Raw genomic sequence first — 14210 nt, forward strand, 5'->3', positions numbered from 1 at the left:
ATTCATCACCTATGACTGTTCTATATGGCTACTGCTATGTTGGAAGTTAAAGCAGTTTCCTAGACCGTGGCAATCTTAACATGTTTGCAGCTTCATCTACTTTTTTTCTCTCTGCCTGTCTTCCCTGGAAACTCTTATCATTTATTATTCATAACATCACAGTACAAAGCCTGACATGGACTGAAACTTCATCATCTTAAGTGCTTCATGAAAAAAACAAACAAACAGACAGATCCTACATTTAAGAGCTTGCCATAAACACAATGTTAAGAGAATCACAGAAAATGTTACAGATTGGAAGGGACCTCAAAAGATCATCTAGACCAATCCCCCTGCTGGACCAGGAACACCTAGATGAGGTTACACAGGAAGGTGTCCAGGTGGGTTTTGAATGTCTCCAGAGTAGGAGACTCCACAACCCCCCTGGCCAGCCTGTTCCAGCGCTCTGGAACCCTCACCATGAAGAAGTTTCTTCTCAAATTTAAGTGGAACCTCCTGTGTTCCAGCTTATACCCATAAGACAAGGGGCAACCTTGTCTTATCATTGGTTGTCACCGAGAAGAGCCTGGATCCATCCTCGTGACACTCACCCTTTCCTTATTTATAAGTATTAATAAGGTCGCCGCTCAGTATCCTCCAAGCTAAAGAGACCCAGCTCCCTCAGCCTTTCCTCATAAGGGAGATGCTCCACTCCCTTAATCATCTTTGTTGCTTTGCGCTGAACTCCCTCCAGCAGTTTCCTGTCGTCCTTGAACTGCAGGGCCCAGAACTGGACACAATATTCCAGATGTGGTCTCACCAGGGCAGAGTAGAGGGGAAGGAGAACCTCTCTCAACCTACTAACCACCCTGCTTCTAATACACCCCTGGATGCCATTGGCCTTCTTGGCCACAAGGGCACAGTGCTGGCTCATGGTCATCCTGCTGTCTACCCGAACCCCCAGGTCTCTTTCCCCTACTCCGCTCTCTAACAGGTTGTTCCCCAGCTTATACTGGAAAATGGGGTTGTTCTTGCCCAAATGCAAGACTCTACACTTGCCCTTGTTATATTTCATTAAATTCTCCCCCACACAACTCCCCAGCCTGTCCAGGTCCCGCTGGATGGCAGCACAGCCTTCTGGCGTGTCAGCCACTCCTCCCAGCTTCGTGTCATCAGCAAACTTGCTGACAGTGCACTCTATTCCCTCAAGAGAAAATAACAGATAGACAAATATATGAGGACACATTAAGATAATGTAAATTATCAATACTGGCAGTGGTCCCAAGATGTCAACAGCCTATCAGATGCTATACAGACATATAAAAAGAATTGAAAAATACTACTGAACAAACATTTACATCCCTTCCAGACATTTGGAACAGCATGGTAGAAGGCATGTGAGGGTGTATGTGTTTATATAAGCTTGTGCTTCTCAAAGCCAGAGAAAAGAAGGTTTCGATGCATGAAATGAGAACATGCACAAGACACTTGGATAGATAGGCAAGTCTGTACTTCAGAGATGGAATTCTAAAAATTCCCAAAACTGAATCTGAAGGTGCAAAGTGAAGGTCCAGCGGTGGGCTACGAAGATGATTAACACCCTTCTTATGAGGAGAGACTGAGAGAGCTGGGTCTGTTCAGCCTGGAGAGAAGAAGGCTGAGAGGTAATCTCATCAATGTTTATCAATATCTCAAGGGTGGATGTCAAGAGGATGGGACCAGACTCCTTTCAGCGGTGCCCAACAACAGAATGAGGGGCCACGGGCACAGACTGAAGCACGGGAGGTTCCACCTGAATCTGAAGAGAAACTTCCTTACTTTGAGGGTGCCAGAGCACTGGAACAGGCTGCCCAGAGATGTTGTGGAGTCTTCTTCTCTGGAGACATTCAAAACCTGCCTGGACACATTCCTGTGTGATCTGCTCTGGGTGAACCTGCCTTAGCAGGTGGGTTGGACTAGACAATCTCCAGAGGTCCCTTCCAGCCTCAACCATTCTGTGATTCTGTCCATTCAAAGATGAAACTCAAATTATAAGTTACAAACTGTCAAGTGATGCTAATCAAGGAAAAATGACAGGGTTAACAAGATAACGTTAAAGGAATTGGTTAGCAACTTTGCCTTAAATGCACAAAGAGCAGCCAGAAGCTAACTACCAGAAGTTGATATTAGGGAAAGAGAAAGTTTAGACTCACTGAAAGTAAGCGAGTTATTATTTTTTCGGAAGTTGTTTTATGCTACAGCACATACAGTCAAATTCCTTGGCCTTCAGCTTAGTAGCAATACAGATAACCTTCTCCTGTCCTTTTCAACTCTACTAGCCATGACAGCTCTTTGTTGGTGGCAGTGGTAGGGAAAAGAGAGGAGCTGTGTTGGAGAACTGACTCCTACATTTATAGCTCATGTTCTTAAGAACACTGTTCTTAAAATACAGAATTTAAGGGGAAAGCCGTTGAGCTACCTTATGTTCAGCTTTCAACTTGTAGCAGGCCTGAAGCTGCAACGTGAAAAGCATTTGTATTACAAAAAGTATGTGCTCCCTAGGAGAAGTCAGTATAGTCTTTTTATAGAGTAACAGTAGAAGAAAATAAATAAGCAGAAGAGAACACAACAAATTAAAAATGATGGCATTAGAAACAGATGAACTAAGTAGTTCAATGACAACGAAGCACTGCATAGAGCAGTCAGTATCGGCAGTCAAGGCTGTCCCTTATTTACCATCACTGAGCACACCCACTCATTTTCACACTCTCCTGTATGCTTGAAGAAGATCATATCCAGTGTCTTCAAATCACTTTAAACAATGCTTTAAAATATGCTTTTATCAACCTGTCTCAAAGACTGACCAACTTTTAGATACAAGCTCGTGCATCCACATTACTGTTGCATTACTGCCAGTCCCAAAATTCGGAGCTTAGTCACACCATTAAGCATGATGTCCTGGCTTTAAACAAAACATCACAGTTACAGAGATTTCCAGTCCACTGTTTCTCATCCTAATTTCTAAACTCTTTGGGTTAGAAATATAATTGCTTTGTTAAGCTTAAGTTAATATTTAAATGTAGTTAACCTGAAACCATGAGCAAGGACTCCAAATGTAACATCCATATTTTCATGAGAATATCTTGCAAGACAAAAATAAGTTCTGTTGTTACCTGTGTGGATGCGACTATGTCTCTCCAGCTGACTTGGCTTAGCAAAAGCTTTCTCACAAGTATCACACTTAAACACTCTAGGCTTCTGGGAACTCAGTGAAGGTCCAGCTTGATGGGTTTGCATGTGTTCCTAAGCCAGTATAGAAAAAAATACATTTCAGACCATTTTAAAAATAAAGTCTTCAGTATTTAATGTAGAAATACATTCACACTTGGAAGACGGAAGCAGAAGATCTTAGTCATCAGCAGACAAGCTGGAAGAAGACAGAAGCCTGCTTTTTTTTTTTTTTTTTCATTTAAATGAGAGATTGTTTTTGCATATCAACCTTACAAAGGCTGATGCATCTTTAAATTTCTGAAGAGCTGTCAACAACTGTATGCATTGCTTGTTTTGTATGTTAATCCCTTCACTAATTATCTGAAGCAAAATAAAAATAAAAAAACCCAAACAAACAAAATACCAGAGCTCTTGCAAGGTTTTGTTCATTTATAAATATGGATTTTTGACAACTATGCACTGTAAGTTATTTTTTTTCCTTCCCTCTATAGTATCCCCACCCCCCACCTGATACACAGGTATTCCTACTCAGCACCTGAACAAGTATCATTGTAAAACTGTACAGGCCTCAAAGAGGGGACCATCACAACATACACACATGCAGACTCATAATGAACTCTTAGATTAATACTTTAAAAAAAAAAATCACCAGGGTCCTTACAGGTAAGAAAGCAGAATGAGGGTATGTATGACATGTTTTAACCCTATGAAGATGCACTAATCACAGTTGCAACTTCAGAGTTTTCACTTCACTGATAGTGAGCCCAGAAGTTTTGCAAATTTAAAGAAGTATCTTATGTTATCTATTTACTTTGGCATTTAAATCTCTTCACTAACACTATGATACAATTCATATTATAAAAGAAAGCAAATATGAACGTATTTAATTTAAAAATCTAATCAAGAACTCTCTGTGAAACAGTACTATGAGTACTTGTCCACTTTCTAAAATGTGTGTGAATATTCTCTTCTAGTCTATTCACTATAGACTAAAGACCACTAATAAGTCTTTATTACACCTGAACAATAAGCCTTCCTGATGTCTATATTCCTCACTCCATAAACTGAAGCAAATTGTGTCTGCAGAATTTGTTTTCACTGGAAAGTCAGCGAGACAGTTACATGGAAGAATATAATAATTATTATTATAGTAATTATTATAATACAGTATTATAGGGAAATAATAAAAGGTCTTCTCAGAAAATCATGGGAGAGACTCATAAACCACAGTTTAGTTGGAGATGAAGAAAATCTTTTGCTTTTATCTTGTTCATTACCTCCTGAAGCATTGAAATGGTTAGAAGCAGGCTATGATCTACTCCAGAAAAATTACTTGAAAATGTCTGCTTCTTTCTGTCCCCCTAACTTAAAACAAAAGATACCCTCAAATGCCAACAACCCCCATGCCTCATTTTCTACTTGAAAGCAAACAAGAGAGCATCCAGATAAATGCTGCAAAAGTTTCTCTTTCTCTGAAGAAGCAGTTTGTAATGCAATTCAGTTCCCCTGATCTGCCAATCTCTTATACTTTTCCTGTAAAATATAGGCTTTTGAAAACAGTTCATGGGAATAAGATGCTATGAGGTACAAGCACTATAGTATAGTACATATAGTATTTCTTCAATTGTTCATATGATATTTTACAAGTTTATTGGTGTAATTCTCATCTTTTTCAGATAAGAAGTATCTTGGGGTCCCAAACAAGCATTATCTAGCTAGAAAATAAGAAGAGGAAACCATCTTTGAAGAGGCCCTTTGGCTATCACTGCTCATGCACTGGTATGCATCTCTTATGCCCTGCCTATCTTGAAACATTAATTGTAACCACCTCTGAAAGTATGGCAATAAAACGTTTGTTTCTGTCCATTGTTTCAATAAGACCACAACCTCATCCTATTTTCAGTCACCTTGCAGGTGTTTCCACTGTCTAGTGATATGGAATTGGACAGTTCAGTCACTGTGGATGTCTTAAGATTCTTCTCTCTGAAGCTTTAAATCAGGACAGTGACCAGCATCAGAAGGGGAACTAAAGACATTGGACCAAAAATTTTTGACACTGAGGGTGGGGTGGATGGTGGGGGTGTTCCTACATAACCTCTAAAGAAGCTTTTCTTTGTGGATAATTGTGAACCTGCTGGTACTGATGCCTTTGGAAAAATCAAATACAGTTAAGTATTGGAATCTAAACATCGGTACCCTTACTTTCGACTGGGTTTTTCTGGAAAGCCTGAAGGTTGGTGGCATTCTTAATATTTTTGGTGATCTCCCGAATACTAGCAGTATAAAATGAAGACCCTGAGTAAGAGATCACTGATCCCTTTCCAAGACTGTAAGCCAAAACCTGTGTTTTCATTTATCTTTGTGGAATGTCCCGCTAAGGGCTGCTCACAAGTGATGTTCTGAAACACCTTAATGAAGAGTTTGATGAAGAGATGGAATTTGTTTTAGGACGTGATGGCCAAATAGTTAACCAAACTGTCTTTTTGTTTAAAACATCCTCTTCTCCTCCCCAGCAAAAGTCAAAGATAATGTTTTGGAGATTCATTTTAACTTTCATCATCAAAAATCCTGGACTGGGTTTGTAAAGAATACAGAGCAAACTCACCTGAAGTAAGATTTATCAACCTTCATAGTCACTAGTTGGTCTGATAAAGATCAAACCACTGTGAAGGTTGAAAGAGAGTAATAATGCTTCCATGGGATCAGCTGTATCAAACTGCAAACTTCTGCTACAGTTTTGATGAAATGTTTCAAAAACTTAGCTGGTCTCTCTGCTGGTTTGTGTATGGGAAAATAAACTGTGGAAACTTTCCCATCACCTGGTGAGGTTCACTCTCTAATTTTCACATATGCATGTGACATTATCCTCCTTTCTTAGGAATTAACAAAATGTGATCTTTTTCAAACCGTGATATCTTTGGATATGAAGGCTGAAAACAGCCCACTACACTGAGCAGGAAGTATTTCCTGGTATAAAGCTGCGGTTTAAAGCAGCATCCCAAAGAAGGCAAATAAGGTTGTGCTTCACATCAGAAAGTACCCATTCAAGAAGTTAACTTTCAAATATTTATGTTTTTCTGTCATTACCCTAGCCTTATCTAACAAGCAGGTTTTTGTCTGTGTTGCTCCTGATCTGAGCTGAACTGCAGAATTTTTTCAAATCTCTTTTTTTGCAGAGAACATTAATTGAAAAATTTAGGTTGGAAAAGACCTTAAGATCAGGTTCAGCCATTAAGCCGGCACTGCCACGTCCGCCTCTAAACCATGTCTCCAAGAACCTCATCTACACAGCATTTAACTACCTCCACGGATGGTGACCACACCACTTCCCTGGGCAGCCTGTTTCAGTGCCTGACAACCATTTCTGTGAAGAAGTTTGTCCTAATATCTCATCTCCCCTGGTGCAACTTGAGACCATTTCCTTTCACCCTATCACTTGTTGCTTGGGAGAAAAGACCAACACCCTCCGTGCTACAACCTCCTTTCAGGTAGTTGCAGACAGTGATCAGGTCTCCCCTCAGCCTCCTTTTCTCCAGGCTAAACAGCCCCAGTGGCAAAATCACTTCTCTAGTCCTGCTGGCCACACTATTCCTGATACAAGCCAGGATGCTGTTGGCCTTTTTGGCCACCTGGGCACGCTGCTGGCTCATGTTCAGCTGGCTGTCAATCAACACCCCCTGGTCCTTTTCCACCAGGCAGCTTTCCAGCCACTCTTCCCTGAGCCTGTAGCGCTGCCTGGGGTTGTTGTGACCCAAGTGCAGGACCCGGCACTTGGCCTTGGTGAACCTCATGCAATTTGCCTCAGCTCATTGAACCAGCTGGTCCAGATCCCTCTGTATGGCCCTCCTACTCTCCAGCAGATCAACAGTCCCACCCAATTTGGTGCTGTCTGCAAACTTAATGAGGGTGCACTCAATTCACTTGTCCAGATTATTGATAAAGTGATTAAATAGAACTGGCCCCAATACTGAGCCCTGTGGAACACCACTTGTGACCAACCACCAACTGGATCTGACTCCATTCACCACAACTCTTTAGGCCCGGACCTCCAGACAGTTTTTTAACCCAGCAAGAGTACACCCATCCAAGCCATGAGCTGCCAGTTTCTCCAGGAGAATGCTGTGGGAAATGATGTAAAAGGCTTTGCTGAAGTCCAGGTAGACAACATCCACAGCCTTCCCCTCATCCCTTAAGTGGATGACCTTGTCATAGAAGGAGATCAGGTTGGTCAAGCAGGGCCTGCCTTTCATAAACCCACGCTGACTGGGTCTGATTGCTTGGTTGTCCTGTATGCGCTGAATGGTGGCACTCAGGATGATCTACTCCATAATTTTCACTGGCACTGAGGTCAGATTGATAGGCCTGTAGATTCCCCAAATCCTCCTTCTGGCCCTTCTTGTCAATGGTGTCACATTTGCTGACCTCCAGTCAACTGGGACCTCCCCAGTTAACCAGGACTGCTGATAAATGATTGAACGTGGCTTGGTGAGTACCTCTGCCAGCATCCTCAGAACCCTTGGGTGGATCCCATCTGGCCCCATAGACTTGTGTGTGTCTAAGTGGTAGCAGGTCGCTCACCATTTCCCCTCGGATTATTTGGGCTTCATTCTGCTGGAGCACACCCAGTCTTACTATTAAAGACTGAAACAGAGAAGATATTTAGTATCACAGCCTCTTCCTCATCCTCTGTCACTTATGTTTTCCCCCACATCCAATAAAGGATGGAGACTTTCTTTAGCCCACCTTTTGTTTTTAATATATTTATATATGTATATATAAAGTTCTAGTTGGGCTTTGGCTCTTCTAATTTTCTCCCTGCATAACCTCACGACATCCTTGCAGTCCTGCAGAGTTGCCTGCCCCTTCTTCCAAAGGTCATACACCCGCCTTTTATTCCTGAGTTCCAGCCAAAGCTCTCTGTTCAGCCAGGCCAGATGTCTTCCCTGACGGTTCATCTTTCGGCACATGGAGACAGCCTGCTCCTGAGACTTCAAGATTTCCTTCTTTAAGAACGACCAGCCTTGCTGCACTCCTTTGCCCTTCAGAGCTGCTTCCCAAGGGACTCAGACAACCAGCCTCCTGAACAGGCTAAAGTCTGCCCTTCAGAAGTCCAAGGTAGCAGTTCTGCTGACCTCGATCCTTACTTGTCCAGGAATTGAAAACTTGATCATAAAAAATATCACTAGACAACGGTAATAATATATCTTAAAACCAATGCTCCCTCTGCGGATGTCACTTGTACACACAAGACAAAGCATCTAAAAAACAACAGACAGAGTGCAAAGAACATAGCTTCCTATGATTCCAAAAGCTTCTCTGGAAATCAGGATTAGCAGTGATGACATACATAAGTAAATAAAGTAAACTAAATAATATTCTGGCACTATCATTTGCTTGACAGGCATTCACATTTTTCATTCTGCAGTCAATATACGCATTAAAATATCCTCCATGCTCCAGGGAAAAGTTCTCTACCTGTGCATACATTATTGCTTAGACTATCTGTCTCAGACGCACCCCTCTCATACTGTAAAAAGAAAGGAAATGTAAAGGGATAATAGGTATTTTTCATTACCAAAACAAAATAGTTAACAGAACAATGAACTGTTATCACCAAATACCTTGAGATGTGTTGCCCGTTTGAAGGCTTTATTGCAGACATGGCAAACATGTATTCTCTCCTTGCCATGAACCTCTTTACTGTGGTGCATCAACATGGTGGCTGAAGAAAAGGTTTGACTACACTCAAAACACTGGTGCATGCGACCTTCTTTTTCTGTTTGACCGCTTTTACTCACATTAGGAGAAACCTCTGCCACCTATAACAATTTACAAAAACACATGAAGAGAAGATAAAGGAGGTAGTACTCTAAATTAATTACTCAGGATGAACTAAACTTGAAAAGATATAGAATATAGTTAGAATATTATCTATACTAGAAAGAAATGCCTGTATCAGCCACAGCTTGCCCTTTGCTTTCCAATCCAGCCCACCACTTCTTCAACTTGATTGCGGGTCACTATCTACCTCTTCCATTTTTCTTATTTTAAAGCTTGCATTACCAGGTTGGTTGAAAACATTAATTTTGCCTTCAATAAGAGAAGTCTGAACTACTGTTTATAATATTAATACTATATTACATATGTAAAAGTTTCAATTGAAATTCAAATACACAAGAAGTTGTAAAGACTTTGTCTTGCTCAAGTATTAACGGTTACAAGAAGAGAATGGAAAAGGTGTAACAATATGTGCTATTTTTTTTCCACAGCTTTCAACTTTGTCCATTTTAATTATATAATCACAAACCTGGAAATTTTTGGAGCAGTCTGCTGAGCGCATGGTTATGTAATTTGTAGAAAGAAACATTATTAATTGCATTTCTTTTTTGTATATGAAAAAGTGTTTTTACTCAAAACTTAAAATCTAGGATACAGAAATATATTGTATCTACCTGATATGTTATTTCATCAGAGTTTGCAGATGCCGAGTGGGGTGTATGGCTCACCAGTATGACTTGCTGTGAGCCTGAGCCACTTTGGCTGGCGAGACTGGAATCTGTGAGTATGGCAGGGAACTGCTGACCCTGTCAAAGAGGGGAGAATATAAAAAGAAAAAAAGTACAATAACGATATTTAAACAGCTAACTGCAGTGTCATGTAAATTATTTTTATACCTCAAAACTACTATTTTTCCCATGAAAAAGTCAGTCCAGCATCCCATCTGAACAAATACTAATGGTTTCTCCTTTTCTCCTTCCATTTTAAGTCTACCAATTTAAGGGGAACAACAGCTGGAAGTCTGTAAGAGTAGAAACTCAGTTCCAATTAATTTTTCCCAGCTTTGCATCAATTGCTGTATGTCTCAGCCTTCCCTTGTCTTTGTCTCTTTGTCTGACACTTTTTTTAACCCCTCTATTCTGCTTTCCTGCATGGTGTTCCCACAGTATTTTCCCTTTTTAAAAAAACTTTCTTAATTAAAGCTACTTCCAAAATACATGAAATTAAGGTACAAAATTACTAATTAAGATACTGCTGTTAAAGACTTTCCAGTTTCCTCAGGAAACACCACACATTTATGTACCACTTGTCTATTTATCAAGATTCTTGGCAACACAGACTGTATTTGCATAGTACCTAAAAGAATGTTTCATTTTTATTTATGCCTGCCTTAACATCAAGTGTAGCAGCTGATTAATAAACATCAAAACTGCCAAATGTAATTGCTTTAATTATTACAAAGTCTGAAACGAAACCACAAGTTGCTTTGTTAGTCCGTGTTGCCAGAAATCACAAATGTGTCATAAGAACTATTTCGGAAGTCTTTTATTCCCCTCCCCAGAGCAAAATTGCAGAGAGGGAAGCGTATAATCATCCTCACAGACTTTGCTTCACCAGGTTTAATCACGCCATATGCTAGACAAATAGGCTTTCATTGATATACAATTACATCTTTTAATTTGGGTCAACAAGTAAGTAAAAATCAATCTAAACACAGTTAATCCAAGAAAGTAGAAGAAACACCCTAAATTTTCACACTGTAGTCTTTTAATATTACGTATGTTTTTTTTTCTCTCCATTGTTTGCCAACATGTCTTCAGCTCTTGGTAACACCACAAAATCTTAAATATGACAAAAACGAAACTAACAGCACTATTCTTAGAAAATGTCTTATAATGTTACCTGTTATTAAAGACAGTCAATTTATTTAGATTCTGTCCTGTTATTTGCTGTGAAAGAACTGTTGCAATTGCTCTTCAACTCTCATATTCACAAGGAGAAAAAGAAAAATTAACATAATAAACAGTAAAAAGCTCAGAAATACTAAGCTGTATTACTGAATAGTGATGATGAAGTACACAATTTAATTTAGCACTAAAAACTGATGTCAAACAATGTTTGAAACCGTAGAATCTATCTATTTATTGAAAAAAAAACCCTGCCATGTGTATCTGTATTTCTATTTAAATAGTTTATGCTCCTAGATGGCAGTGTGCACACATCGTTGGCAGAAAGTTCACTGGTTTTTCACATACTAGGTATTTACAGAACAAAATTATTTTCTAAGCAAAAATATCCAATTCCTGCCCTGTAAGACAATAACGTTAGTTTATTTGTCAGTTCAGAAAAGTATTTCTTACCTGTGAAGTGATATTAAGCGTAACTGCATCAAGACCACCTGACAACATTCCCTGAGTGTCAGCAAGAGTTAAGGTGACACTACCATCTCCTCCAACTCCTGATGAAGACATTACCAAATTCTGGGCAGAAACCGCAGACTGAGATATAGGTGTTGTTGAAGGAAGGTTTGTTCCACTTGTTGTATTAAGTTCTGGAATATATGCAAAACAGTAAACATATGTATGTATGTATGTATTTATTTATTACATACATAAACTCTTATCTGCAAACTTATTCCTGTGACTTTCTCAAAGTACTGATTTTAGATATGACTTCTTGTTTTCATTTTCTACTTACTATGTGGAGTAAAGTTCATTTTAATTGGCGTAACAATTTAAAGCTACTGAGAGAACACACCAAGCCGTGTAGTTCTGGAATCGTAATATGCAAGATTATACCATTTCATATGGCCTAATATTGATTTTTTTAACAAAATGTTATTATTTTTAATTAGAATATCACTGTATGCATACCTGGAGCATTTAGTGAAGTTCCCTGAGAAAGAAGCTGGTCGTTGCTTATAGTTAATGTAGCACCTGTAGTCTGACTGTTGATGGTTGGCGCTGTCAGCCTCAAGCCACTATTCAGATCACTGCTTCCAGAATTATGCTGAATAAGATCTTGGCCTGAATAAAATTTGTCTTATTATAACTGGGAATGTCTCAACGTTATTCTGCTACTGTACTTAGAACTATAAACAAGGGATCATAAAATAACACAAGTAAAAAAAAATATACGATCGAAATACAAAATTCATTTCTACACATGCAGACATTTATGCAGAGGTTTGACAAGGTTTTAATACAGATATGATTAGGCATATCTAGATACTAACATGTAGAGAAATAGCTGTGCTTCATGAAACCATAAAAAAAACTAGCAAATTGAAGGCTAACGGTTAAAATGTGATTTTTTTCGGTCTACTATGTGGTTAATGAATTGCACTGAACATGTCCTCCTTTGTAAAAACGTCACTTCACATGGCGTTAATCTTGTGGAATGGTCAACAAGCACAGAACATACAAAAACTCAAAGCAGAATCTATCAGCTCTTAGACACCTATACTCCATTTTCCTTTTATGAGTGAGCATCCATTAACAAGCAGAAAACCGCAGGTGCTGGACCCTGAGACCTTAACACAGACATTCTTGTCATTACACTCAAAAACATTAAACATGTTACAGAAGATGGGAAAAAGAGAAAGGAAAATCAATTAAAAGAAAAAAAGGATAAGAAAGAGAAAAATCACTAAATATTACACTGGATGTATTAAATAAATGTTGTGATACAAAACATAACTTATCTTTGGGGGAAACAGGAAGATTTTCATAGTGTGTATAGGATCAGTCTCTTGCAAGAAGAAAGTTGGTCTACATTTTCTCAAAAAGACCTGAAGCATTAACTATATATTATAAAGACTGAATACCCCTCAAAGAATGATCAAAACATCTATTAGAATATGGTTCCATGGGCATTTAAAGAAACCTAGATTAAATAAACTCACCCCCAATGCCTACCCTGCTCCAGTACTGCCGAGGAGTTGTACTAGCCCTGGTTATAGGGGCTTTGCCACCAAGATAAATATCTGTTAACTAAAGGCTATGAACAAAATAGGGAACCAATCTAATATGTGTCCGCAAAGGTATTTGTTTTCAAAAGCAGATCTGGGGAATATCTTTTAAAGCTGATGAACATTAAAAAACAAAACAAAACAAAACAAAACATTACAGGAAAGCTGTGGACAGTGAAAAAATGCCCAAATGCCACCTTATAAAATAGAGATCTGGTACCATTAAAGATCACTAAAAATACCAACCAGATATTGTAAGAGTGATTTCTTGAGGACTTCCTGATGAGTTTGCAGTAGTAGAACCCGAAGCATGAGCTAGAACTTGACTCAAACTGGAATTATTGATGGTCAATGTTATCTCATGTTGTCCATTTGAAGATGATACCATACCCTGTGAAGTCATGACTTGAGAGATGTCTTGTGCACCTAAATATAAGTGGGTAGAACAAAAAAAAAAAAATAAGATCCTTTCTTTATAATAGACACAACATTTTTAAGCAATTAATACATTATTTTTTTAACTACTATAAAAGATGTAGCCAAGATAAAATGCTAGAAATTTTTGTTTTAACAACCAATTTATTCCCCTGCAGCTAAAGATCTTCAGAACAAAGATTTCATATTTTTTCTGAAGACTATAAATGATCTTCAATATTTTCATTATAGAGTCTGTCTTCTGAAAAAAAATATTCAAAAATGGTAACACAAAGTTGTAAAATTTGCTGAAGATGCTCATAAAGAAGTGTATGCTTATTTTATTAAATGAGGTGTTTGGCATGGGGGATGCGTTTTCTCACTGTGGATAATACCATAAGTACAATTAAGAAATTCAAAGCACAGTGAAACTATTGACACGGCTTACCACCAGCACTGGTTGTCAGCACAGACTCTTGCTCAGATAAGGATCCTATTGTCATGTTAGCAGCTGACGTTACTGTGGGTTGCAAAGACAGGCCTGATATGGGCTGAATAACCACATTAGCTGGCACTGCGTTCTCTGCTGCCTGGAGGGAAGGGTTCTGCGGAGCCATACTGGGATCTCCAGTCAGCTGCTGAGCAAGTAAATTGCTCTGCTGTAACGTCTGCTGTAGGAGACTTGGGTCGATCTGAAAAGCAAGTTTTCCATCTGATCAATCTCAAGTTAACAAATATGAGTTAAGTGAATATTCTTAACACAGAGTTCATATTCATTGCATATAGAGTATACATAATATTTAAGCTTTATAACTGACCATTTTTAACTCAAATTTCTTTTATAAGTGTCTATATATAG

General features: G+C 38.9%; 1 protein-coding gene across 9 annotated transcripts in view; it reads right to left on the reverse strand.

The window, feature by feature from the left end:
* The window catches only part of ZNF236 (zinc finger protein 236), an 80949-nt gene that overhangs the window by 8902 nt on the left and 57837 nt on the right, over window positions 1–14210 (reverse strand). For all 9 annotated transcript variants that reach the window (XM_065052994.1, XM_065052998.1, XM_065052993.1 and 6 more), the window contains 7 exons: window positions 13800–14043; window positions 13184–13363; window positions 11841–11993; window positions 11328–11518; window positions 9642–9773; window positions 8811–9008; window positions 3132–3261 (listed from right to left, as the gene is read on the reverse strand). In XM_065052994.1, the coding sequence (XP_064909066.1) occupies window positions 3132–3261; window positions 8811–9008; window positions 9642–9773; window positions 11328–11518; window positions 11841–11993; window positions 13184–13363; window positions 13800–14043 (1228 nt within the window). The remainder of the gene's footprint in view (window positions 1–3131; window positions 3262–8810; window positions 9009–9641; window positions 9774–11327; window positions 11519–11840; window positions 11994–13183; window positions 13364–13799; window positions 14044–14210) is intronic.

This window comes from Columba livia, chromosome 2 (assembly GCF_036013475.1).
Source record: "Columba livia isolate bColLiv1 breed racing homer chromosome 2, bColLiv1.pat.W.v2, whole genome shotgun sequence".
Lineage (NCBI taxonomy): Eukaryota > Metazoa > Chordata > Aves > Columbiformes > Columbidae > Columba > Columba livia.